The sequence below is a fragment of the Solea solea genome, chromosome 4 (assembly GCF_958295425.1).
Source record: "Solea solea chromosome 4, fSolSol10.1, whole genome shotgun sequence".
NCBI classification, from domain to species: domain Eukaryota; kingdom Metazoa; phylum Chordata; class Actinopteri; order Pleuronectiformes; family Soleidae; genus Solea; species Solea solea.
Genome location: NC_081137.1, coordinates 24547993 through 24574263, shown reverse-complemented (window position 1 = coordinate 24574263; position 26271 = coordinate 24547993). Strand labels below are relative to the sequence as shown.

The following is a 26271-nucleotide window of genomic DNA, read 5'->3' as shown; positions in this document are numbered from 1 at the left end:
TGTCACACAGTCAACGCGCACGTAAGCTAGTGGCTGTTATTGGTTTCCAGTGTGCGGTACAGCTGAGATGGGAGCCCTGAGTAAAATACCACATAACTGCTACGAAATTGGTCACACCTGGAGCCCGTCGTGTACGCAGTCGGCGCTGGATGTGGCCCGCGGCGCTTTGGAGGTGTCCTTCAAGATATACGCCCCCCTGTACCTGGTAAGTGTTCGCCGTTCGAGCTGCAGTAGTTGGGACATGTAGACTCTGGAGCTAAAGTTAGCTAGCTAGTTAGCTAAGTTTGTGTTGACAAGTTGTGATGAAACGTCGCGACGATGGTCTGATAATGGACGCGAAGTGTTTGGGTTTACTCCTCTGTTTGCTCTGGAGAAGTGTGTTGACGTGTTAGCATTCAGTGTGTGGAATACTTCGACAACAACAACAACACACACACGCACACGCACTGTGCTGTGTGAGTGAGTTGGGTGTGAATTTCGACAGGGACGCGATTTCAAAAAGTCATTTACATACATCAACTTCTTATTGTGTAAATAAATCACCCTATCACGTGACTTTGAACATGCATGGTTGCTGTCCAAGAATTTAACAAACTGCTGATCTAGTGGGATTTTCAGGTTTGCAGAGAATGTTCCGAGGGAGAGAAAATACCCAGTGAGCTGCAGCAGCTGTTCTCTGGGTGGAAATACCCTGTTGATGCCAGAGTTCAGAGGAGAATGGACACACTGCTTTGAATTGATAGAAAGGCAACAGTAACTTAAACTTGAAACAGCAGCAGCAGAAGATCACAGTGGCTGCCACTCCTAGGTGTCCCCTACTTAATGAAGTAGCCAGTGAGTGATAGTCTAGTGATAGTGAGTCAAGAGTCTACACTACAAACACACCACAGTTCCACTTTCAGGAGACTCCTTGTATGATAGTAGAAGCCAAGTCCAATCCAAGATGGTTCACATAGGTTTGTCAGACTTTAAAAAACTGGTCTACTGTGTTGTGTAGAATATTTGTTAGATATTCCAAAGATCCACTGCATCCTTATATTGTTCCTCGCAGCAAAAAAGTGAGAATGTTGTATAATGTTTTACCAGTAACAATGTAGACATGTGTTAACTGTTGGAGTTTCCACAGCTGTGAGCAGAGTATAGTAGCTTAGCACTGTTTTACTCATTTCTATGTAAATGTGGTCATTGGTCTCCAAACAAGCAGCACAGGCTCACTGAGAGTTCACTTTATCCAACTCATCCAGTTTAGCTGCATGTTTATAGCTGTAGTGGAGAGATTGGCTTGAGATTGACCTTTTTTTTTTATCAGAAACCCTGTTACAGTTCTGCACTGGCTGAGTTATTTATATATACATATGTTTATGTCCTTTGCTGTTTTAAGAAAACATTTCACCTGAATGACTAATATGTTTTTATCCATAACAACATATAGATCATGAAATTGGAAATCTCAGAATCTCAGAAATTATATTTATTTTAAAGATTCAATCACTAGGATAACAAAAAAGTGGAAGTTGACACAAAGTGGAAGTTAGTTGACTATAACAGCAAAAATACTGTTTGCACCATTTAAAATGTCAGTGTGAACTTAACAGTTGACAGTTGTTTGATTATGATTTTCAGACTTTTGGTGTAGAACAACTCAAATACGTTAGTTTTAATAAATACGTTAGTTTTAGTAAAAACTTGATTATTGCTATAGGAAAATCTGCTTTATAAATAAACCTACCACAATTTCCCATTTTTGCATTATGTGTCATAATGAATCAGAAAGGAAGTATTTTGGTTGTTAATAAACACAATGTAATATATTATACACATTTGAATGCGTGTTAGAAATCCCTTCTCACAGAGCCAAATTAGAATCAGTGTTGTTAATCCAATAATTTCCCCCACATTATTTCCAGTCCTGATGGTGCTAACCAAAAAAGACCCTGAATTGTGCGATGCACAGAGTCATAAAGATGTAAGGTGCTTCTTGATCACAGGTGGTACAGATAGTGTTTCAGACAGTGGTCATGCCTGAAGTAAAACATCTAACACGTAGCAAAAGTTAGATGGTGATCATACCATGTTCTGTGTTTTGCAGATAGCAGCAATCCTAAGGAAAAGAAAGAAGGACTACTATTTAAAGAAGCTTATCCCTGAGATCCTATGGTCTACCTCATTCCTCACTGCCAATGGAGGTCTCTACATTGTTTTCTTCTGCATCATCAGGTTAGTAAGAACCCATGAATGCCACACAGATACACACTCACACACCGCTTAGCTGAGCTCAAGTGTTGCTGTGGTTTCAGAAGCTGAACCTCGTGCACATCTGAAGGTTCGTCACTGAAACTAATCATGTAGTGGTTCACAAAGTAACCACAAAGAATTGCTCTTATTTGGTTTCTTAGTTCTGTAAATGGCTCCTGCATTTGTGGAATCACATGAAACATTTACAGGAATGCGTGTCTTTTAAGATTGTTGCACTTCATTTAAGTGCTATTAACTTTGTGCCTGTGTGTTTGTCTGTAACTGTGTGTTCATTGCGCTGCTGCCTGTCTTAGCCAGGTCAGAAAGAGGATATGAAGTTAGTTGGTATGAGAGAGGGGGATACATAGAACAGGGTGAGGTGGAGGAGGTTGATTCGCTGTGGCAACCCCTGAAGGGAGCAGCTGAAAAGAAGAAGAAGAAGAAGAAGAAGAATCTCAATGGGTTTTCTCCTGGTTAAAAAAAAAAAAACACCTACATAAGCTCAGAATACACAAAAAATACATATTGCTTTACAGTCATGGTTGAAAACTCACAGAACGACATATTTTAGACCAGTTTTACACATTCCATTCAGATAATATTTCTATTTTAAAAGGTCGGACAAAAACAAAACAAACAAAACTGAAATTAAAAGAATTCATAATAACTTTGTATATTTCCAACTTTAGGAAACTGTTGGGTGGGTTCTACCCGTGGTCTGCTGGCTTTGGCGCAGCACTGCCTGCCTCCTACATCGCTATCCTCTTGGAGCGTAAGAGCAGGTAAGATCACTGCCCTACAACACATTTACCAGGTCTAACATTGTACAAAATCACACTCTCTGTTTTCTGAAGTATCAGGGACGTATTATAAAATGTTAAATGTCTCACCCTTTCTCCCCCCTCCAGGAGAGGGCTGCTGACAATATACATGACAAATCTCGTAAGAGCTTCTCTTTTCATTTAAATATAGTTTGTTGTACATCAGGAGACACGTCTGCCTGTGACACTCGGTGTAATCTTGTTTTTTAGGCCACGGAGACTCTGTTCCGCATGGCCGTGACACGAGGCATCGTCAAACCCATCAGATACGGCGAGGTAAGATGACGAGGATGGGTCAAAGGGAACAGAATAATGGTGCTGATCTCGAGTTTAACTTCAGCATTATTAGAATGGTATCAGGACACTCAAAGCAGAGTCAGCAGTAGATTCCTGTTTTTAAATGATTGTTATCTTTATAATAGTTATCAAGTGTGTGTTTCTTCTGCTCTCACTGTCAGGAAAAGACAAACTCTCACACTCCTGCCCAAGGGCAGTTAGGTGTAAATGAGTGGATAAAGGTAGTCTTAGTGTTTGATTACAGAGCAAACAAGAAAAAAGTCAAGCAGACAAACTGGTTCAGAACAGAAAAAGAGCTGGATACTTCTGCCTGTCTGTCTGTCAGTGGGTGAGTTTGTGTAAAACAGTGTTTTATGTCCACATTGTCATGCAAACAATCCCACCAGTATGATTTTCTTTCATTAACAAATCAGTATTTATTTAAATCAAGCAACTGCACATGTACTGTGGGCTTTTGACAGCTACAGTAGCGGGGTGTAGGTCTGTGGAGTTGGTTCTAAACAAAGACTCCAAACAGAAACAGACCTCAAAGCAACAAAAAGTGCATTCATCTGTGAAAATACAGCTTCTGCTGCGTCCAGACACATAATCGGTGTCGTGGCCTGGGATCATCTGCTATTTCGGGTCTTTCAGCATCATACACCCTCCTCTAGGTGTCCAGTTAACTTCATGCTTCTCTCGAGTCTCTCTGCTGCTTCGGTTGTGCTGTGGATGGCCCCCCTCTTTCTCTCCCTCAGTCTCCAAAGTGATGAAGAGATTGGCCTGCAAAGCCCCTGCAGACTACTTCAGCTGGGGAAAGACTGGCCTTCCGTCCGGTCTGCTGGCAAGTTCTGACGAGTTCCATGTGTCTGGAGAATTTCTGCTCAAAAGCTTCCTCTCAGTGATCTTCCCGTGGGACTGTCAGCTGCTGCATCACAGCTGGCTTTGTGGGCTCAGACACCAGGGCGATGCAATGTGGTCAGGGAAGTTGTTCTTTCCCAGAAAGGTGCACATACGGTTGGAGACTACACTGAAGAAGAACTTTGCTTCAGTGCACAGTAGAGAGATGATGTGGAACCGGTCTAAGTGGGTGGAGTTTTCCTCCTTTGTGATCCACTCTCCGATGTTCTGGGATTTTTCCCCTTCTCCAGAAAATCTGCAGGTTTCTACAGACGTAGCAGAAGTTTGGGCCAATTCTTAGACACTATGTACACTGGGCTGCTTGGTCTTGGGGCGGAGCTCTCTCAGTTCTGGTTGAGTTCCTTCCTTGAACTTGAAGGTGCTGGTGATGAAAGCTGCATGTGTCTGAGCCTTTTCTCTCTTCACACTCCTCCAGCTCCCACCAGGAATCTTCAAGCTGTGCTCGTTCTTGCAGATTTTGTCACATGCATCACTGCGCTTACTCGTAGCTCTTTTTCCATTGTTGAGAAGAAACGCTGAGAAAAACAATAACAAACAAATATCAGCTTTAACAAATATATGTTTAAGCACTATCAAATACTACATGAATTAGCACCTCTTCTTGGTTTCCTTAAAGTTTAAATGTGTAATTATTTCTACAGGTCAGAGAGCAGGAGGTCCGGCCCTCACAATATGTTCCACATATTACCAGTCTCAAATACATTTGTCCTTTTCAGAAGACAAAAACAGATATGAAGTGAATTGCTATGAATGTTATGAAAAGAACTTGCCTGTTTGTGTCACTACTGGTCTTGCGGTTTGACCCAGCACCACATACAGATGTTAATATTTCCTCTTTCTGTCTCTTAGGTGCTGCTGTTCTGCATCACTGCGTCCCTCTACATGTTCTTCTTCAGGTCAGAGCAGCTCGTCAGGATTGTTTTCAATATTACGACTGAACTTGTGTCGCGAGTTTGAATCATTTCTTTGTTTGTAATGGCAGGAGTAAAGATGGTCTTAAAGGCTTTGCCTTCTCTGCGTTGAAGTAAGTCTATAACTCTAACTCTATTCCCTCAGATTGCTGTCGTGTTTTGGGGTAAAGCTCACAGATGCCTTTTTTTTTCCTGTCACAGATTCATTGTCGGTAAAGAAGAAATTCCGAGTCACTCTGGCGCGGCAGATCATGTCTGTGCAAAGGCCCATGAGGGCACAGCTGCTGTAGAGACCGAGGATTCACAGCCATCAGCAGGACGGTCCAGCTCCAGGAGGAAAACTCTGGTCACCTACACCAGGGAACTGCTAGAATTGATGTGAGGGAATACACAACATTACACACACACACACACATGTTGCAGACTTGTCACCAGTAACTGTGACTTGTTTTTTTTTTGTTTGAATGTCACAGATGCAAACAGGGTCCAAGACACAGATGTTGTAAACATTACCAAGACAACTGCATTTCTTACTGTGTTAAGGTAAGTCCTGGAAGCCCCTTAACCGAGACACTACAAAATAATAAGAATAGTAATACTAACTAAATATGTCTGTTTTGTGTGTGATTGTCCAGGGTTTTGTGCGGATGTTCAGCGTTGGCTACCTGATTCAGTGCTGTCTTAAAGTGCCCTCAGCCTTCAGGTATATGTTCTCCAAACCCTCGCGCCTCCCGTCTCTCTTGTACAACAAGGAGAATTTCCAGTTGGGGGCTTTTCTAGGATCCTTCGTCAGCATCTACAAGGTACATTTCATCCTTGCTATTTATGTCAATGATATTATGCACATGATCTACTTCATTTCATATATCCAGTTTGCCACATTTGAATGAATGGCTCCTCACGTACCTGGTGTTATGTTCTCTAACAGTCACGTGCTTCTCTTATCTTTGTATTCTTGGTATGTTACGTTGAACGTTTGTTTGCATTCACTTAGGGAACAAGCTGCCTGCTGCGCTGGCTGCGTAACATCGATGATGAACTCCATGCACTTATAGCCGGTAAGAAGGGATTGTGCAAACTGTCAAACAAATTCTTTGTGGAGCAAATCATCTGTTGATTTTTGCCGTGACTTTTGCTTTTCTCTGTGAAGGTTTCCTGGCTGGCCTCTCAATGTTCTTCTACAAAAGCACATCAATATCTATGTATCTCTTCTCTAAGCTGGTGGAGGTAATGGAAACAATCTGTCAGAAATCTGTTTGTAGTTTCTTATTTGTAACTCAGTAAAGGTGTTTATTGGAATAACTAGTTTAATATCAAATATATACAAATTGGACATGACACAGAGATGGTAATAGTTAAGTTAAGGTAGCAACACACAGAGTTGACTTATGTTGCCATGTATTTGTGTGTACTTATCTCCACTCACTAGTTCATCATTAACAGCACATGTGTTGTTCTCTGTCCTTAGACCATGTACTTCAAGGGCATCGAAGCCGGACACTTCCCATACTTTCCTCATGCCGACACTGTCCTGTACGCCATATCCACCGCTATCTGTTTCCAGGCTGTGAGTAAACCCGAGCACAGACGTGCACAGACGTGCACAGACGTGCACAGACGTGCACAGACGTGCACAGACGTGCACATGCATATCACACACGTGTGAGCTTCACTGACAGAGGATATAATGTGTGTCACACAGGCTGTGATGGAAGTGCAGAACCTCAGGCCTTCGTACTGGAAGTTCCTGCTGCGTTTAACTAAGGGCAGGTATGAATGAATGAATGACGCTTCAATGATCACAGATAAATATTGTTTTCTTAATCACAGATTTGATTGAGATTGCTGATTGTTTTGCTCTCTTTTTCCCAGCACACCTTTCACCTTTACACTGTACTGTAACTAATAAAGGACTGTCTTATCTTATCTTACCTTAGATTATTATTGATAGATTTTAAGGTCGTCTCTCTCTCTCAGTGATCCGTTTGTTTCCTGTCTCTTCCTCCAGGTTTGCACTCATGAACCGACACTTGCTTGACGTGTTTGGGACGCAGGCCTCCAGGGACTTTAAAGGGTTTGTACCCAAACTGGACCCTCGCTACTGCGCAGTGCTTCCACCGGGGGGCGACATCCAGCTCGGGTGACGTGTGGACCAGGATGTGGGGAGAAGGTTTAGGGTTACCTCAACATGAAAGAGGCTGTTTGCCTTTTTCTTTCTGAGCAATGTAAGGATTTTGTAAAGGTGTTTCTGTGAGCTCAGAGGTGGTGATTATGTTCTGAAGAATCGTCCCAGATAAAAAAAAAAAGTCCAAAGCTGGGTGTGATGAATATTAGTGTGGTTTGTATGTATACAGTTAATAGTGGACAGAATTGAAGACATTGATGACTAATCACGTGACGTTATTTCTCATGTGACAAATACTATAGATATAAATATTAGTAAATGAAAGGTGCTGTTCACTCAAATCATGAACCAAAAATTGGCTTTTTTGGAAAAAGTACTCCAGTTAAGATGCAGCAGATGTCATTTTATTTTTACGTTGTTTTTAAATTGAAATGGGTTTATAATTTTACAGGTTACTTGAACGTGATTTGGGCGGTTTCTTTCACTCACATCTGAGGGAGAATCTCATTTGGATTAGTGAGAGACGGTAAAAACTGGTGAGAGATAATGTGCACCAACAGTATGCTCTTCTGTACTGGATAATGGCCGATGAATTGAGATTTGAATTTTGGGGAAATTCGGAGGTTAAAGGTCACTGTCTGTCTAGGTATTTAGACAGATTTTACTCATAACTTATCTACATTAACACACTTGATTTCAATGAAGTGATGCACCTTTTAATGATACTTAACCGGGTAAACGAAAAGACTGTGCTAAACCTGGAAGTAAATTTTGAGAACATGATGCAATATCTTTGTTTATGAGACCTTTATTTTATTAACTGTGGGGAAAAAATACCATATATTTCACACTGACATATAAATCAAGAGTAAATACATTTGTGGGAAAGTTGAATAAATCCATTGTTTACCAGTAAACTGTTGACACTTCACATGAATGGGTGAAATCAGATCATGTATTTACAACACAGGCAAAACTTAATAACTTAAAAACCTACACTTGTATTTGAGTTCCTCCCTAACTGTGTGAAATATTGATATATAAGAAACGTGGGTGATAATTTGGTTTAGGACTAACAACCAATTTATATTTCATATTTTACTTCACATTGAATTATTGTGAAGGAATGGATGTTGAGTTAAAAGTTGTGACTTTTACTGCCTTAATGTTGCAATGCAAGGATCATTTACAAAGACCTGAAACACAAAATGTGTTTTTCACCTAAATTTAAAGAAGTCACAGCTTCTGTCCTTTAAATTTAACTCTCTAAAGATTTGGGGTTTGACTTAAATGTTCACTAATTCAAACTGAAACTTGTAAACTAAACATTGAACTTGTTTGATTGTGAACACATAAAAATGTGATGAAAATGTGGTTGGCTGTTTGAATATTATTTCATGTTTACTGATGTTAAACATTTCCTGACTGAACGCTGTGAGAGGGGGTAACATTCGGTAACACCGCACATCTCGGCCTGCATTTGATTTTCAATTCTGAAAGACAGAGATATTTGAGCTCAGCCTTACACACTAACCCTAACCTCTGAGATGAAGCCATGATTGTAAAATTCACCGTGCTACATTCTTGGTTAGATTTAAGCAGATGTGCCTGATAAAGTGACATAATAATAATCTGTCATATTGAGTTATAATACTACTCTGTGCAAATGTACTTGATTCATGTATAAAGGTGTATATTAAAATATTTTTTTTGACTCTAAGAGCATTTTCTATGCAAATCTTACATGGGATCCTTTTAAAATGCAAATCAGGTCAAAGCTTGTATGAATGTTCAGTCTTATCTGCTGTTTCTCTGTGGACTGTGCTGCCATCTTATGCAAAAAAGTGTATGGAAGTTCAGACGTGTCACATTTAAATGCTCTATAAAATAACAGTGTTTTGTTTATTTGAACATTTATATTTAATTCTTAGATTACCATATTCTTTTATTATTTGATATGTACATGTATATACATATAAATGCATGTGTATATATATATATATATGTGTACATGTGTGTATATATATATATATGTGTACATGTGTGTATATATATATGTATATCTATATGTATATACCTATCCCTGTTATCTTTTAACACTATCTACTAAAATCATGCATGTTTGCGTTCAGGCCTCTTGGAGAACGGTAATGAAGAGCTTCGAACAGCAGAGGGCAGCATTGGACTGCTCGCTGTACAGCCTGCCGGAAATACGTAGTAGCGGAAGAAGAGGCAATCGTCAGGGATGACGTTTTATTTTGAAATACGGAGACAGGAAGTGGACAATTGTGTTACGTATCCATGAGCCATTTCAGTCCCACGAATAACAACAAAAGTCACCATCAGAAACGGACTTTTAAATCAAAGACGTAACCATGGGAGGGAAGAATAAACAGCGGACCAAAGGAAATGTCCGGGTAAGTGTTTCTGATTCTAATGCTAGCAATAGCTCGTTAGCACACGCTAACATGTACTTTAGTAGCTAGCACGCTGGATGTGCTATAGCGCTCTCTACTGTTATAATAAAGTTACGCTTCCTAACAGCCACTGTGTAATTATAGGATTATTATACTCTATATGTCATGTGAGGCTTAATACCGACGTTATTACTTGTGTTGTTGTTGTCTTATTCGTTAACTTTCTTGGTCCTAGCCATCAAGTAGCGGCCGTGCTGCTGACGTACTCACCCGGGAAGGTGGTGTCATACCTGGGTTTGTGGGCTTCGATACGACGGTGACCTCGGAGCTGAGTTATGTCCCCGCGGTCCACGGCGCGGAGGAGATAGACAACATCGTAGATGCTGATTTCCGCCTGGTGCTCAGGAAACTTTCCAAGAGAGACGTTGTCACCAGACTGAAAGTAAAGTTTAAATACTCAAGTTACACATCATTGTACACTGAAACTATGTGGTCCAGTGCCATCTAATGTACACTCACAGACCACTCCATTAGGTACACAGGTCACCCAATAAAGTGACCACATGTTGTGGTTTTATGGTTGAACAGATGTTCCTCACAAAGTGAGCGTATAATAATAATAATAATAATCTTTATTATGGACTCGAAAAAGTGGTCCACTCTCATACACATACACACTTAACATACAAGACAAAACCAAGTAGACAAACAGCCAAACAATTAATATAAAATACAGTAATTTGTCACTGTTAGTTTAAAAGAAACGGTGCAAATTATTGTGCCAGTGCTTGCGAAGCCTGGATGTGAGCCGATATCCCATCATGGGGCAGGTTAAGGCCTTGATAACACAGTTATCAGATAGGTCCAAACGACACATGAAATTGAACATCAGCTTACGCAACAATGCCGGACAAGTTGGTACATTAGAAGATACAAATAACTGGCTGGCACTGTGCCACCTAGGAACACGTAGCAACAACCTCATGGCGTCATTATAAGCCACTTTTAGCCTCTGCATACTTTTCACTCTGTAGGAAGACCAGAGATGAGCTGTATACAGGGGGGTGACATAGGCCCTGAACAGAGCACATTTGACATCAACGGAACACACAGAAAATTTTCTTAACAGCATATTGGCCTGTGCATATATTTTACAGCACTGACGACGGATGTCACTGTCATCTCTGAGATCATCAGAAAAGACATGGCCAAGATATTTTAGTTCCTTCGTCATTTCTAAGGAGCCATCAGAGAGATAAAAAGTAGGAAAGGACGATTTCCTGTCCTCCCTAGATCTCACTACCATGGCCTTACTTTTTTTAGCATTATAGTTAATGTCAAATTCTCTGCCATATTGTGTACATATTCTTAGCATTTGTTGTAATCCTGCAGTATATGGACAGAGTACAACAAGGTCATCAGCATACATGAGATGGTTGACAACTTGGTTTCCCACAATACAGCCTGATTTACATTCATTCAATTGTTTTGACAAATCATCAATATAAACATTAAAAAGAAAAGGAGATAAAATGCCTCCTTGCCGGACCCCATTACTCACATGAAAAGGAGCAGAGACAGCATCATCCCACTTGACCTGAAATGTTTGCTGAGCATACCAGTATATGAGAACTCTAACAATATATTTAGGAACATTTCTCTCAAGCAATTTAACAAATAATTTGGCATGATTAATCCTATCGAATGCCTTAGAGGCGTCAATAAAACAAAGAAACACAGAGGAGTTTTGACTTTGGTACTTAGCAACTATCTCTTTTAATGCAAAAATGCATAGGTCAGTACTATGTTTTCTCTTGAACCCAAATTGATTGTCAGTAGTTAATACATACATTTCTATCCTATTTAAAATGATCCTTTCCAGCACCTTAGACAGTATACTGGCAAGGGCAATAGGCCTATAATTGTCCATGCTGTTTAGCCTTCCAGCCTTCTCCTTAAGAACAGGGACCAGTAAGACAGACAGGATGGAATCCGGAAGAACTCCATGCACCAGGAGGCCAGTGAAGCACAGGGCTAACAATGGGGAGAGCCTGTAACTGGCATGCTTGAGATGTTCTGCAGCAATACCATCTGTACCACATGCTTTGTTGTTATCAAGCATCTTAATGGCATCTGATACCTCACCAGGTCTTACTGTGACATGAGAGTCCAAATCAACAATATTAACAGCAGCAACATTACTCTTAACACAGTTAAAGAGCTTGGAATAATGCTTGCACCATAACTTTGCAATGTTATCTGAGCCACAGACACCTTCAATGTCATATGGCAAAGAAGTTTTATAATTATTCATCACTTTAATTGCATTCCAAAAGTCTACATGGTTATTATTTTGTAGCTTCCTGGCAAGCAAGTCAGCTCTGATAGTGTTCTCGTTGGTCTTAATATGACGGAGAGCATATTTATATCTAGCATTAGTATGTTTCTTATACTCAAACACATCACCCTGTCTGGGCCTTCCTGCATTAAACCAGAGTTTAAAGGCTTCCCTTGCTGTGGCATGATGTTCAGCCACATACTCGTTCCACCCAGGTTTGATGTTAAACGCCTTCTTATACCCACAGAGAGGCCCAGCAGAGGCGTGTAGAGCCTTGATTATGTTATCATATAAGTCACAGAGGTCAACAGCATGTTGTGGATCAGTACAGTTCATATTAAGACAAGTTACAGCATCTCTCGGCAAAACAACGTGATTTAATAAGCTGTCCGTTAAGACAGTATAACTATCAATGTTTTTCTTAGACAACTTAGCCCAATTTAATTTCTCAGAGCTGACAGTATTCCCAGAGTCCACCAAGAGGGGCACAGTCTCAACATTTAGCACCATAGCTATTGGTATGTGGTCAGAGGTAGCCAGACCATAGCAAATTTCCATACTTTCTAGTGAGGCATGAGCATCGGCTGTACACAAACAGTGGTCAAGCCAGGACGTTGTGTGCCATGCCTCACTTACATAGGTAAAACTATTATTAGGTAAAAATACTTTACTAGACAATACCAGATTATTATCATTACAAAAATGTACCAGATGTTTTGCAAACAGAGAATTGATATCAGATACATCAGCATTAAAATCCCCATTTACATAAACACAAGTTGAGTCATGGTCCTCAATAAAGGAATGAATAAAGGCAAGTCTGTTCAAAAATTCATCCTCATTGTCATAGGATTCATAGGGGGTATATATACTTAAGATACAAATTTTCTTACCATTAAAATGTATGTCTATCCCTATAGCCCAGTCAACATTTAGTCTTATCACTTTCACCATAGGATCATATTTGCAATTCCAGAGAATGGCTACTCCACCAGATATTCTACCTTTAATTAATTTTGTACTGAAGTCAGTAGTAGATTCTCCTGCACCATGAAAATCTTTGTGTATTGAATTTAGCTTGTCTAAATCCTGTTTGGCAAGCCAAGTCTCTTGGAGACACATAATATCACACTCATTCAACAAGGTATCAACAACATAGCGTCTAGATATATCTGTGGCAGTATGTCCCACACGTAATCCACGTGCATTGTATGATACAACCCGCATAATGTTCTCCAATCGGGATACGGTTCGTGCACAGCAGACACATCATCAGTCGCTCGTTAGCTGGCAAGCAGCTGACTGGGGCTCCCCATCACACACCACAGGCTGTATTGCAGGTAACTGGGAGCGTGGTTTACCTTCCAGTCCAGCAGCTCCAAAACCAACGCCTCTAGGCTGGCGCGGCTCAAAATAACGTCTAACAAAAGAGCCAGCCGGCCACAGGTGCGGATCATACATCTCTGCTACATTGTTACATTCAGCAGTGACACAGAAAGAGCTGAATCTACTTCCAGATGTTTCAATTTTACGACAGATCACCTTCCGTCTCAGTTTGTCTTTCAGATAGATGGATAGAGTGTCGGAATCCAGGTTAGGATCAAACTTTGAGGCAAAGACACTCACCATCTTCGTTGTAATAGTTTTTATGTTACTGGCCGTGCCCGTTCCGATGATTCCCGTCTTCTTTCTCTCTGATCTCGCTGGCGATTTACCCCGATGAAGTCTGTGCTGCACCGAAGGATTTCCCGGTGCTGGCTTAACACGACCCGCCTTCTTCACTACCGTATCTATGCAACTGCCGGATATTTAAAAAAACATAAAAGTGAAACACAGTGTCTAATTGCGTGTTTGAGTTTACCCCAGGCTAAGTGTGAGTGAGTGTGTGTGTGTGCGTTGTGCTGATATTTATGTATTGATAATGTGGTACACTTCACAGGCTGTGCAGGACTTTGGATCCATGTGTCAGGAACGGGATGCCACAGAGGTTAAAGGGGTCCTGCCATACTGGCCAAGGATTTACTGCAAGATATCAATGGTACGCTGATCACACAATCACAACTCATTTAGAGGACAGTCAGGGCAGACCATGGCCAAGAGGAAAGCAATTGGGCTTGTAGCTAGAAGGTTGCTGGTTCAATCCTGGAATGGGCCAAGGGGGACTATAAATTAAACACAAGCCATTTTCAGACATGACCCAAGTAGGATTGGGTCTGGAAATTCTCTGTGTGAGTGAGTGTTACCATTCACATAAGACAAAAGCACTGTTTCTTTCACCAGACATCCTCTGCTGCGTTGTCACATGAGCCAAGTCAAATATTATCTGGAGATTATTTTTGGGAGATGGCCGGAGAATCTGCGAAGAATGTCCGGGCAACATTCTTGTTCACATGCAAAATCTCTGGAAAATGTTGGAACTTCACTGCATGTCTGAAAGCAACTGTATACATACAGTGTGTCACTGCTCATGTTTACAGTGTGCACATTATGAGAATTTTGTCTTCTTCATCATCATCTGTCAGGATCACGACCGTCGGATCAGGGAGGCTACACAGCAAGCTTTTGAGCAGCTGGTGCTGAAAGTACGTCGGAGCTTAGCCCCCTTTCTGAAGAGCTTGATGGGCCACTGGATCCTGTCCCAGTGTGACACTTACACACCTGCAGCCTCTGCTGCGTGCCAGGCCTTTCAGGCTGCATTCTCACCCCCTAAACAGCCAGAGGCGCTGAGCTTCTGCAAGGAGGAGATCCTTATGGTAAGTAGTCATGTGAGCGGCATTCTAATGAGATAAATGAGATAAATGAGACTGAATCCATTGTGTTTTATTCGGTAGGTACTTCAAGATATTTTGTTAAAGGACACTGCAGATACACTGAGTGACCCACAGTAAGTTAACACTTATGTTTGTTATAACTTCAGTGGTAAATGCACAATGACGATAAATTCTAGTAGCGATTTTGCTCAGGAAGTGGTTCTCCTTATTTTCCAGAAGTGTGACACAGGAAGAGAGAGAAGCCAAGTATTTGCGCATGCTGACCAGTTCTCTGCTCGGGGTTAAGAGACTGCTCTCCCTGCTTGTTCAGAGTGACAGAAAGGCCCTGGAGCAAAGACTAGAACATCTAATGAACTCTGGCAAGTTCTGGAAATACAGCAAACACAAGACACCACAGGTATGGACACTGACTGGACTGCTCTGCCTTTAAAAGTTGGTCCAATGTCTTAAACTAATAAATTATGAATTTCTCCATTTGGTATGTTTACATAATTAAATATAAATCAGAATAATACTTTCAATGTTTGCTCTCCCACTTGAATGGGATAGACTCATCATGGGGGTTTAATTGGATTTTTTACTCTAATTGAAATTCATCGTTGTAAAAATCGAGAGGGATTATACGTAATAATCTCACAATGACAAGGCCAACAGGTTCCTCTATAATTCCAAATTCCCATAATGATTTTTTGAAAGATTTGAGAAAAAAAAAAAAAGATATGTTTAAAATTTTATGAAACAATCTATCTTACACTTGAGTAAACTGAGAAACTTTAGGATAAGCTGTTGTAAGGATGACGTTTGTCTAATTGCTGTTAAATGTTGCTCTGCAGGTGCGGGGGGCATTCTTCGAGATGGTCTGTGCTCTGTCTGAGTTCACTCCAACATTAGTTCAGGCTGAAGCAGCACGACTCTGCCCGGCTGTTCTCCTCAGCATCGATGACACGGATCCGTTAGTGTTGCCTCCTGTGTGGGAAGCTGTTCTTCATGTTGTGTCTACAGTCCCAGTAAGTCTATTATTTTTAGTTATATTATTATTTTTAAAATGCCACAGTGCCCTATATGGTGCATTGAGCCAGTTTACTTAACACATTTGATTTATATCTCATCGTTGATGTCCCTGTTTCTTTTCTAGGATTGCTGGTCACATGTGAATGCAAAGAAGGGTTTCCTGCCTAAACTGTGGGCTTTACTGAAAGAGGGTGGTAAAGGCATGGCGAAAGCACTGCATCCTAATCTGATGCCACTTCTCAGCAAACTGCCCCAACAAGTCACTGATCAAACCCTGGACTTCTATGCCACCTTCTTTACTTCCATCACACAAGGGTAGCTTGTTTTTGCATCATGATACAATGTCCATTTTGATAATTTACCAAATTCTAAACTTTTATTTATTTACTGCCTTACACACACGTAATTCTCCACCTGTGTAACAAATGTTCTTCTCTAATAAGAAATAGAACTCATACAACATGAAAAGCTGTTTTTTCTTCACATTTTTACAGTGTCTGCAGCGTGAAGCATGGAATATATAGGATGTTTTGATTTATCATATTTTGTATTTTTCTGATATCCAATCCAGTGATTTTCATCCCTAATTTTTCATGTAAAATGTCAACTGTGTGACACTTGGTACCTTTGGTAACGCTGTGCTATTATTCCTTCTTTACACTGACTGTCATGTCTGTCTGTCTGTCTGTCTGTCTCAGCCTCTCTAGTGAGCGTGCAGCAACAAGTCCATCAGAAAGTGCAGTTATTGTAACTTCATTTGTTGAGTGCTTGAGGTATTGCATACTGCACAACACCCAACAAGAGGACGATCAGAGAAAAATAAGGACCATGCTCATTTCTCAGCAGGTGGGATCACTTGTATTCTTTTTCCTACTCTGTCAAACTGACCATGTGATCACCTTGTTAAATTGTTGTGTTGTCTTTTTGTAGCTCCTACCTCTACTTGAAAAGGCTCTTGGAAATCCCTTACTTCAGAATGGTCCTCTCTTCCTTTTGGTCACCGAGATGTTGATTTCCTGGGAGAAGAGGGCAGGTTTACTTGTTGAAGGTGAAACAAATGACAGCAAAGATGTCTTTCAAGAGCTTCTGGCAGACTTTTGGGAGGAGCTCGGCCTTCTCTTTGTGCGTTATGTTGACAACGAGGAAGCAGATCCACAGGCCTTGGAGGGCATAGCCACCATGCTGCAGGTGAGTTTTAAGAAGAATCACTGGTTCAGACATAATGTTATGTTGACGATAAGGACACAGCAAATTTATCTGCCTGTCAAAAGTGGTCAAAGTGAACCCGAACACAAGATGCCCTAAATAAATCTACTCTCACTTTCTCCTGTGTCTCCAGGTGATGCACTATCCTGAGAGAGTAAACAAAAAGCACGTCCAGAAGAAGAAATCTGTCAGGATCTGTTTCTCTAAGCCCGAGGACAATGACAAAACTGGGGTTGAGGGGGGTGATGTTGAGAAGCCTGTGCAGACGGTGTCAGAGCCTGCGGATGAGAAAGCTCTAGGTTCCCTGCAGACCCAGCGCTTTGAGGATGTTGTGTGCCAGCTGGCCCAACTGTGCTTGGTGCATGTAAATGAGAAAAACTCAGAGAGACATCTTGTTTTTCTCTCCCTTCTCCTACGGTCCTTCCACACGCCAAGGGTCTTCAATGTAAGTTAAATTTGACAATTCTAGACAAAAGCGAGTGTCTTTCAATGATATAAACAACGATCACAATTTTTACAACCCATAAAGTCATCTTTTTAAAGAGCCAAATGTGTGACCTGTTCTTGTCTCAGACACTGGTCGACCTGGATGACAGAACAACAAAGGAGAGTGAGCACAGAGACGATCTGAACTGGAAAAATCCAGCGGTTCAGTTCCTGCTGGAGCGAGTGATGGTGTGGCTGACTGAGAAGGGCCGCAGAGACACTCAGCACCTGGTGGAGATGGTTTTCAGCTCACTCCACTGCTGCAGCCACCAGGATACCACAAGAATACTTAACCACGTCACCATGGTAACGTAGAGCTCTGATGTCATTTTTTTGTCATAGGTTTAAATGATATGTTTTTTGTTCTTTTTGCTGACATACATGATCTTTTCTCTGCTTTCTAGATGAATTTACAGTGGAGGATAATCCTGCAGATTATTCAGAGGGTACGAGCCAGTGACTTTACACAGACTTTAGTCGTTTTTCTTACCTACTTGTCATAAATGTCAGTGCTTCTCTCCTTCTTCTCCTTCTTGTTTCAGGCCTGTGCAGATCCTCAGACTCTGAAGAGCTGTCGGGATTGGCTTAGAGGTTCAGTTCTTGGCGAGCAGCTCCTGGGACTGACTGAAGAGCTGTGTAAGATGGGATCCAGTTCTACGGCTTCTACAAGCAGCCATAGTTGGACACTTATCAGCCTGGTCCTCTCTCAACACCACAATAATGGTGAACACACCACACACACACACACACACACACACACACACACACACACACACCAATAAATGCTATTTTTAAAATGTAGATGTTTTTACTAACTATATAAGAAACCTATTGTTCACAGAGCCACTGATAGGGGAGGTGTACATGGAGAAGATCTTGGAGAAGCTTCACGCCACTCTGTCTGAGACCAAGAGTCTGTCAGACTCAGGAAACATGGAGCCACTCATCTCCTTCATCTGTGACGTTGCCTCCACGTTCTTCTCCTCTGTACAAGACTGTCTTCTCCTTCTCTCTGCTGAAGAACTCCTGCTCAGTGTTTTCCAGCTCACTGCCCAAGATCAAACTCACACTCACTTGTCTGGTTGGTACTCACACAGTTCTCAGTCACATTTACCATTTCTGTCAGGTTCACTGAGTATCTCATTTGTGTTGACGTTGCTTTGAAAGACTCACTGTTGGATAAGCTGAGGAACGTGTGTGCTGCTGGGGTCCGGTCGTTGTTCCAACACTCTGAATATGAGGTCAAGGAAGGAGGTTTCCTGCACAGTGTGGCTGTTTGGCTGAGAAACCGACTTCTCACTGCATCTCTGGATATTAAAAGGTAACAGAAACCATGAAACCTCATTTGTTTTTCACCCAGTTTCCATGTATGTGAGAAGAATCTGTTGTTCTAGCTAACATCTCCTGGATCATATTCTTTAGTTTGCAGGTTCTTGTGTTGGCTATAGAGAGCCTAGTGGAGACGATCGTCTCTGTCTGCCGTGAAGACTCCTCATACATTACTCAATTCTTTACCCTATTGATGCCGAGCCAGACAGACTGGACAAGAACCAGACAGGCCTTACCTCCTCAGGTGAGTCACCAATCGTCATCCTGTCATTCTGAGTGTAGGTGCTGGGGTTGAGTGAGGAGCTGTGGGACGTTCATGTGACTTATGGTTCATTTTCAGTGGATCAAAACACCCTTACTGTCCAGTCGTCACAGAGCAGTTTGCAAAAACCCCTCCGTGGACATGCAGACGTTTATGGAGCCAAACGTGGTGCCGGCCCATTTATGTGCCTGTGCCGTGTTAGGGACGGTGGCCAGGACTGTTGTCGACAAGCCATGTGAACCAAAGACGACACAATCACACCTGCCATTACTTAATTGCACAGGTATGCACACACAGGACTTTTTTTCATGTTTTAGATGAATGTCACTTTGATGAAACGTGTGTGTGTGTGTGTGTGTGTGTGTGTGTTTTGGTTTGACTCAGTTTCAGAGCTGCTGTATGCACGGCAGTGGTGTAAGGAGACTGCGTACAGCCCTTCTTTATTGTCTGGTTATCACAAGCTACTGAGTGACTGTGGGCTGTCAGAGGGACTTCACAGTCAGGTTCCTGTGACGAGTCTGCTGGAGACACTCTACTCAAGGTGACAAAAACAAACTGGGCTATAATTCACTGACACATGATTGAGATGTAACACCTAAACTCCAAGATGAATGTTTTGCTTTAGTTCAGTGAAATATCTTTGTGTTTCACAAGTGTTTTGTGATTTTCTGTCTATTTAGAAGTTTAAAACCAGTTTTAACTGTTTTCTTCAATGTACCTTCAGTAGAAAAATTCAATCTTAAATGACCTGACATGTTATTGTGATTTTTTTTATTGATAGGGACTGATGTTTTTGGCCATATTGTCTAGCCTTATATTAGGATTTTCTACATTAGCAGATCTTTAAGTCGTCTGGTGCATTAGGCCGCTCTAAATGACTTTGTTTTTCCCCCCGTATGATAAATTGAAACCATATCCACTCATTATATCATGCACTATATTGTTATCCTGTAGGTCAATGGAGGACGGCGGGCTTTGGTCTCTAACTCTTGAAAACTATATCCACACCAACAACTTGGCAGCCACTTGCCTTGCAGCTGTGCGGCAGCTTTACAGTGCAGTGGAGAGGTCAGTAACTCGTACCTGTACTTGTACAGTATGATTTCTGTTTTTCATTTCACAATGAAAGCATTTCTCACCACTGTTTGTTTGTTTGTTTGTTTGTTTGTTTGTTGTTATTCTCTTTGTCTGCTCAGTTGGTTCCCGGTGTCTCAAAGCAAACTGAGCACGCTGCAGGTGCTCTGCCCAACCATGACCATAAAAGACAGAGAAACTCTTGTAACTCTTGCCACGGCTGCAATCATCAACTGGCAAGAGGATGAAAGTAAGAAATCACACATACCTCATCTTTATATGATATGTATATATGCAATTATTTAAACTTAAACCGAGGTCTTTATAATTGGGCCTGTGTGTCACAGATGTGTATGGGTGTCTGGTGGTGCTGCTGTGCTGCTTAAAAGCCAACACAGACGTAGAGGAGGAGATTCTGCAGGCTATCCTGGCCACGATGATGGAGTGGAGGAACAGCAAGGAGGACTGGTTCCTTTTCGGCAGGTATTATTATTATTATTATTATTATTGTTATTATTATTATCAACCAAACCATCAACACATTTACTGTTATTGTTCTACCGACTTACCCACACTCACACATCTGTGTCTTTCAGTGATCTGTCTAAAGCCACAGCTGAGCAGTTGAACTTTACCGTGGAAATGATGCGTTTCCTCTCGTGGCTGGTGACTCATTGTCCGACAGTTCTTGGCAACAGCCAGTGGGACTTCTTGCTCTGCTCCATGTTAGCCTGGCTGGAGGTGAGATGTACATCATACATCTATGGTGAAGTGGCTTCGAGCTGTCGCTCACGATGCCATTTGCCTTTGTTTGGTTTTCATTGTGTTTTTTTCTTCACTTCCCTTTATCGGTTATTCCAGACTGCCAGTGAGAATGTGAGCAGTCTGTGGAACCCCTGGGTGCAGTTATATGTGTGTGAGAACACGGCACTGATCGTGAAGCTGAACCAGTTCTTTGCATCGCCCTCACCTGACACTCTGGAGAAGCTGCCCTCAGAACTGGCTGCTGAGTGGAAAGACTTCTTTATTGAGGGAATCTACAACCTCATGTTGCCTCTGCCTATAAGTATTACAGGTGAGATTTGGACTGAAACACGTTCTTTGAAACATGGAAACACCAAAAGTTGACTTGCTTTGCTTTTTGGTGAAGTTTCTAAGAGGCTGTTCACCATCTAAAAACGTGTGGAAAACACATTTTTATGAATCAGCCAAAACGTGGGAGCTAACTGAGTTTACCACAGCCTCATTGAATTCCTGAATGCATTCAACTAAGAATTCAATTCTTAGACAAACAAAGACGACGGATTATCAGCACGTCAGTTCCCTCACAACAACACAATGCATGTGTGGGGAAAAGGTTCAGAGCTTATTTTACAGTCGACAAAGCTCAGTTTGACCAAGTACCAAAAGACTGTAAGCTTGTGCTATATTAGAAAAAGGTTGAGGTATTTTCCTCTTAATATGATGTGGACACGCCCAGAATAGACACTGAATGGACACAGTCGTTCAGTTGCAAAACAAGCATCAACTTTCCCTGTGAAGCAATGTGACAGTTTTTGCACCATGATATGTCGTGGTACTTCATTTGCAACCAGGCACCTATTTGGCGGATACTAGCTGTCAATCACACTAATTATACTAGTTCTATTAAAGAAGACCAGAACATTGCAATTACAACCATTATTAAAACTGGATGTTTCCTGATGTTATAAATCCAGTGAGAAAGTACTTTCCATAGACTTCCATTCAAATCGAAATCTTTTTGCAACCAGCAAAGTCGCCCTCTAGTGGTCTAGTCTACTGTCCTTTTTCTGGGCTTCTCTTTTCAAACTAGGAGACATCGTCCATCTTTATAGTCTGTGCTCCTGTTCACACATCATAAAAGTTCATGGTCCTTTTTGTCTTTTCTCTGTTCACATGCAGATGTCTTCCCTGAGCCGGATGACCCCGCGTTCCCTCTGGCCGTGCTGCAGTCGGTGGGTTCTGCTCTGACATATGTGCCCGTGCAGCAGCTGACTCAGAACTCCCTTCCACCGCGGTTCATCGCTGACCAGAAGACAAACCTGCCAGAGGCCCTTCAGACCCTCCTCAACACTTTGTGTCCCCTGCTGCTGTTTAAGGCCAGGCCTCTGCAGATCACCGTCTACCATCTTCTGGAAAAGTAAGGCTTGTGTTCATATCCATGTGTTCTACTGAAAGATAAGTTAACTAAACAAAATGAACACTTGGTTCTTGTTAATCCAGGGTGATGCCTCAGCTGCCTGAGTGCGATGGAGAAGGAGACAACAGCAAATCTGATGATGATGGAGACGAGCCATGTCTGTAAGTTAAAGGATTTTTGTTAGAGATGATGTTTTTGAAATGATTCTTTCTCACAGTTATCTTCTGTCTTTAGTTCTCCTCCAGCGTCTCTGATGTCGATGTTTTTGAAATGATTCTTTCTCACAGTTATCTTCTGTCTTTAGTTCTCCTCCAGCGTCTCTGATGTCCGTCCTGTCCACCTGTGAGGAGCTGTGTGATAACATCCTGTCGGGAGTCCAAGTCGGAGAGTTTGCAGTGGTCCAGCCTCTCAGTGTGGAGCACTCCTGTATTCTGGGATACTTGCTTGCCTGGAAGCTGCTCCTCAATTTCTTCAGGTCCTCGCCCTCCCATGTGAGTCATGACAAGTCTTCAGAGCAACCTCAGATGTTTGTGTGTGTACAAAATGGTATCATTTGTACGTCCTAGAATATACATGTGCATGGAAACAAATAGAATCATGTTGAGAGCATGCTTTGAGGTGTGATGTTGATATCATGTACTGACTGCTCCTCTGATTTATGTGTAGCTGCGTGCACATTATGCACAGCATCTGAAGAGAAGCTGCTCCTTAAACAAACTTCTCCTTCACCTCTTCAAACTGATGCCTGAGACCCCCGTGTACCCAGGCCAGGGGGCGGAGACAAAGGAGACCAAAACCTTCTTTACAGAGCTTCTGTCTCTGGCTGTTGACAGTAAGTAGGACACCCGCAGTCTCTACACCTGCCCGTGAGATTCACACACACTCACTTTTCCTCTCTTGTCTGTTTCCTGCTTGCAGAGAGTGACAGTGTTGAGTGGGAGCTCCCTCACCTGGCTTGCAGTGTGTACTACAGCACGGTGCAGGACCTGCCCGCCATGGTGCGGCTGTGGTGGAACAGCCAGGAGAAGCGAGTGAGCTTAGCTGTGGAGAAGTTCACTATCAAATACATCAGCCCTGTTCTCTCCGCTCAGGAGATCTCATCGGTCCACACCAGCACTCAGATGTTTGACAGCATGACTGTAAGTTACCCTGTAGTTTCCTGAAAATGTCACAGAAATGTGATTTGATCAGTAATGAAGATAAACTCATTTCTAAGTGTCTGTCATTGACACAAAGGTTAATAAGCAGAAACGCTATTTGAATTATTCCACATTCATTTGAAATCATTAACTATGATCTCAGCATTTCAGTGTCTAATTATTTACGGTTTCATGATCTCACTGCCTCAGGTTAAGGCCCGCTCAGCAGCACGGGAGGTGATCGCCACTTACTCTGTGGACGACATCTTTATTGAGCTGGTGATCCAGCTGCCACAGAACTATCCTCTGGGCTCCATCATTGTAGAGAGTGGACGACGCGTTGGTGTCGCCGTTCAACAGTGGAGGAACTGGATGCTGCAGCTGAGCACTTACCTCACACATCAGGTGGAGACTGAATCACACGCTGGTGTGGTTTGTTTTTAGGGATCTGAAGATGCTAACGTGTGTCTCTGTGCAGAACGGCAGCATCATGGAGGGCCTGGCTCTGTGGAAGAACAACGTGGACAAGAGGTTTGAGGGAATCGAGGATTGCATGATCTGCTTCTCCGTTATTCACGGCTCCAACTACTCCCTGCCCAAGAAGGCTTGTCGAACCTGCAAAAAGAAATTCCACTCTGCGTGTTTGGTGAGTCGTGTTTGTGTGATCTCTGTAGATCTCCCTGTTCCTTTTCTGAACATTGTCAAATTTCATAAAAATGCGTCATAACCATAGGATATTAAAACTACTTCTGATTTTGTTCACTTTTTTTTCCTTGGTCACAATTTTTCCATTCATTCATTCATTCATTCATCTTCTACTACATTACACTCCACGTGCGGGGGCACTGGGGTGATTCCCAGCTGACATAAGGCGATTTAGATTGTCATATGTGCCTCATCTTTAAATCTGCATGTTTCTGACTGAATGCAAACTCCGACCTAGAAGACCCCGGTCATGAACCCGGGTCTTCTTGCTGCAGTGGGCAGGAGTTGGTCACCACTACACCAACAAATGTGGTTGAATCAAAAAGAGAAATGGGCTGAGGCAAAATGAAATGAATAATGAGCGACAGAAATAACAACAGTACACAGTCAGAGGCTCAGAAATGGGTCAGCGAGAGCTTCTCAAGGTCAAAACATCACAGATTAGCAGAGTCCGGCCTCACTAAAGTGAGTAGTTTTCTGGTAGTTTCTGTAGAGCTGAGTGAAGACACAAGGAATTTTGAGTACTTTGTCGACAGTTTGTTGGCTGATGTTTCCAATAGAATTTCCATCTACTCTCACTGTTAACATTTAACTCTGTTAAATGCAACTTCAATTGTTGTTTTTTGTCATTTTTCTACAGTATAAATGGTTCACGTCCAGCAACAAGTCCACCTGTCCACTGTGCAGAGAAACCTTCTTCTAAAAGAACCGATGACTGATTTCCTCCATCGACCCTGGTTACTCGCAAGACGCTGCAGAGATGACAATTGTGTTTGTCATCCAGAGAACAGTGAAACCAGGCGTTATAATCACACTTTGTAAGCTGTCAACCGTTTAAATGGCATCAGTACGTCTGTTTATGAGTTTTTATCTTGCTTTTCTTTTTTGTGGACATAAGTTTTTTTAGCTTTTGAAACGAGCAGGTGTGGAGAAGACGAACCTGTGAAGACCAAAGCTTATCAGGCTCTCCTGTTGAAATGAGTCATTTTTACAAAAGAAAAAGAAAGAACGGTCCTAATAATGCGATGCCAAAGACAGGTTTCAGAAATATTTCCTAATATTTAGGAGTGTCGGGTGATGATGTCTGTGATCACCTGTGAAAAGCAGGATCTTTAAATCACTTTAAATTCAAACATGTAAACAGCATTGCAGTGTGTGTGGTTCTCTGTATACTGTAGGATGCTAGAAAGGAAATAAAATACAACATGATGATTATTATGAATTTGTTTGATTCTGTAACTGAGGTCAGATGAATAATGCACAGGGAAAGTAAAAGCCAGATAGACTTTAATATTATTTTTATTAGAATATTGTATTATTTATATTGAATCATAGTGGGACATAGACAAGCACAGTAGACAAAAAGAGGATTAAAAAAAAATATAGATCTAAAGATCTAACCCACAGAAGAGTCATGCATACTTTTACTCTTGGATCCACTAAGATTCATACCCTTGACCGCAGGTGTATTATTATTATTATTATTTTTATATCCATGTTAATACTTGTGCCAACGTCAGCCTCTTTTCTATTAATGACAAATGTTATGCAGGTGCTAATGTCTTAATGACCAATTAACACAATGCTAACATGGTTGAATGTATAAATGTGAGAGAGGTCAGCAGTGGTCCGAGGTTTGATTTTCCTCTGCCAACAACAAACACGTTTTGAAAGAAAATATATTAGGTTTTACTTTATTAAAACATGACTGAACTGAACCTGACCTGAGCCTCTAAATTACACTTGCATGTTATTTTCCTACAGTTACTTAAAGTTAACCTGTACTAGTTTCCAGGAAGAGACTGTAATTAACCTGAGCGTGTGACTGCTGCTCGCTGTCTCACACACTCATTTATCCTGGATCATCCTCCTCCTCATCACAGTGAATAATTTATCTGTTTAACGGGGGATTGCTCTCATCACTGTTGTTCCTATGGAATTAATTATGACAGATTGAGCATGATTGATGGATTAATACCTGGCATTTGTGTGGGCAAGTGTGTGTGTGTGTGTGTGCATTTGTAATTGTATTGTAAATGTATTAATCCAGTCTAAATGTATCAATACTTAGAGCCAGCATCCA

At 41.7% G+C, this 26271-nt stretch overlaps 2 protein-coding genes across 2 annotated transcripts; both read left to right on the top strand.

Annotated features, from left to right (window-relative positions):
* The first annotated feature begins 8 nt into the window (after positions 1 to 8).
* On the top strand, positions 9 to 8663 carry tmem135 (transmembrane protein 135). The gene is made up of 15 exons (XM_058628148.1): positions 9 to 205; positions 2090 to 2217; positions 2925 to 3017; positions 3144 to 3177; positions 3267 to 3332; positions 5103 to 5149; positions 5236 to 5277; positions 5366 to 5542; positions 5638 to 5707; positions 5800 to 5967; positions 6159 to 6222; positions 6315 to 6391; positions 6633 to 6731; positions 6867 to 6934; positions 7173 to 8663. Exons 1-15 carry the CDS (start codon positions 68 to 70, stop codon positions 7306 to 7308), a joined length of 1407 nt encoding a protein of 468 aa, XP_058484131.1. The 5' UTR covers positions 9 to 67; the 3' UTR covers positions 7309 to 8663.
* An 875-nt stretch (positions 8664 to 9538) lies between these two features.
* ltn1 (listerin E3 ubiquitin protein ligase 1) lies at positions 9539 to 25403 on the top strand. The gene is made up of 32 exons (XM_058627476.1): positions 9539 to 9706; positions 9942 to 10148; positions 13984 to 14082; positions 14567 to 14797; positions 14876 to 14928; positions 15032 to 15212; positions 15649 to 15822; positions 15951 to 16141; positions 16525 to 16672; positions 16757 to 17014; positions 17166 to 17477; positions 17606 to 17824; positions 17923 to 17964; positions 18061 to 18241; positions 18360 to 18599; positions 18686 to 18839; positions 18941 to 19091; positions 19188 to 19392; positions 19494 to 19650; positions 20064 to 20177; positions 20306 to 20433; positions 20531 to 20666; positions 20780 to 20924; positions 21045 to 21258; positions 22107 to 22344; positions 22428 to 22505; positions 22649 to 22835; positions 23011 to 23176; positions 23263 to 23483; positions 23694 to 23888; positions 23962 to 24129; positions 24829 to 25403. Exons 1-32 carry the CDS (start codon positions 9665 to 9667, stop codon positions 24889 to 24891), a joined length of 5298 nt encoding a protein of 1765 aa, XP_058483459.1. The 5' UTR covers positions 9539 to 9664; the 3' UTR covers positions 24892 to 25403.
* Positions 25404 to 26271: the final 868 nt, after the last annotated feature.

Bases quoted from the DNA above. Each gene is read 5' to 3' on its own strand.
- tmem135 (XM_058628148.1), top strand. From the start codon at position 68: ATGGGAGCCCTGAGTAAAATACCACATAACTGCTACGAAATTGGTCAC. The intron at 5,968-6,158 runs GTACATTTCATC...GCATTCACTTAG, and splicing joins CCTTCGTCAGCATCTACAAG to GGAACAAGCTGCCTGCTGCG. The intron at 6,392-6,632 runs GTAATGGAAACA...CTCTGTCCTTAG, and splicing joins TCTTCTCTAAGCTGGTGGAG to ACCATGTACTTCAAGGGCAT.
- ltn1 (XM_058627476.1), top strand. From the start codon at position 9,665: ATGGGAGGGAAGAATAAACAGCGGACCAAAGGAAATGTCCGG. The intron at 15,213-15,648 runs GTATGGACACTG...GTTGCTCTGCAG, and splicing joins GCAAACACAAGACACCACAG to GTGCGGGGGGCATTCTTCGA. The intron at 16,673-16,756 runs GTGGGATCACTT...GTCTTTTTGTAG, and splicing joins CCATGCTCATTTCTCAGCAG to CTCCTACCTCTACTTGAAAA.